At 46.1% G+C, this 1,180-nt stretch overlaps 1 protein-coding gene across 5 annotated transcripts in view; it reads right to left on the bottom strand.

Annotated features, from left to right (window-relative positions):
• Positions 1–7: 7 nt before the first annotated feature.
• The window catches only part of traf7 (TNF receptor-associated factor 7), a 31,228-nt gene continuing 30,055 nt past the window's right edge, over positions 8–1,180 (bottom strand). For all 5 annotated transcript variants that reach the window (XM_032538026.1, XM_032538029.1, XM_032538025.1 and 2 more), the window contains exon 22: positions 8–1,161. In XM_032538026.1, coding sequence (XP_032393917.1) covers positions 1,147–1,161 — 15 coding nt within the window. In that variant the 3' untranslated portion in view covers positions 8–1,146. The remainder of the gene's footprint in view (positions 1,162–1,180) is intronic.

The following is a 1,180-nucleotide window of genomic DNA, read 5'->3' as shown; positions in this document are numbered from 1 at the left end:
GTTTATGTTTTGTTACGCGTTTCTGGAAATGTTTTAAAAAATATATGTTGGCTGATATATCGGCGTATCGGATTTTTAAATGACCAAATATTTGTATCGGTATCGGCCTTAAAAATCTTTTATAGCTTGGGCTCTAATGATGGCTTTCACACCCAAAGGGGGAAAATATACGCCGTTGCCTTTTGGTTCTGGTGTCAGTTCCTGGTTAACGAACCGGGGGGAGTGAAGTTAAACTCTCGTCATCAATGCTACATGGACCAACACAGAGAAATCAAGAAATGCCCCCATCAACTCCTCCTCCTGGTGTCCAAGCGGCAGGCGGAGGGCTGCATTTTTAAATTCTAGTGATTGTTTGGCCTTCTTCAGAAAACAGGGACAAAAAGAGGATACTGTAATATGGAGGGGAGGATTGTTACTATGTGGTCACCATGATTCACTCACTTCTTCATGAAGAACTGCAAAAACACACAACACGCCTCTGTTTTTACCCTTTTTTCACTTATGTTTCAGGGAAACTCAATAAAAGTCTTTACATACATTTTACCATAAAACTACTTCATTTGCATAAAATAACATAGTCCCAATTGAAATGTCCTGTTTTGGTTCTACTGTACTGTGGGATCCATAACTTTTGGAATGAGTGTGGTGTCCCTCCATGTTTGTGAAACCAGCCCTTAGACTTGTGTGAACAGTATGCATCAGGCATCATCCGTCCAGTGAACCGGCGCTGCGTCTGCGGGAAGGAGCACCGGGTGAAACCGCTCTCTGCTGCTCTGATTACAGGGCTGCAGCAGCCAGTCCGTGCTAGTTTTTGGTGCAGTGCGGTGCGACCGTAAGGGGGCTTGTCTTATTTTGCCCCGTAATGCACTGGTGAAGAGGCCACTGAGGAGCGTGACCGCGAGTTGACCCTCAATCCGGACGATCTGGTCAAGGCGTTGGAGGGTTTGTTTGAAGTTTTAAAAGCAACACGTAATTTCAAATGCTTCCGATGCAGCTCGATTGTGAAGCTCGTGGTTATTACTGGTCCGCGGCCGTTAAATCCCAATCAAAGAAACACGTGTGGAGGAGGAAAATCATGTGGAAAGGTTACCGTTCATAGCGTCTGTCTTCTGACTGACAACGACTCCTGCAGAGCAACCGGTCTGTTCAGCATGTCCACACCTGAGGGAGGGGGGGGGGG

Source organism: Etheostoma spectabile, chromosome 15, assembly GCF_008692095.1.
Source record: "Etheostoma spectabile isolate EspeVRDwgs_2016 chromosome 15, UIUC_Espe_1.0, whole genome shotgun sequence".
In the NCBI taxonomy this organism is placed as follows: Eukaryota; Metazoa; Chordata; class Actinopteri; order Perciformes; family Percidae; genus Etheostoma; species Etheostoma spectabile.
The sequence above is the reverse complement of the archived record's forward strand: the minus strand, read 5'-3'. Positions and strand labels throughout refer to the sequence as shown.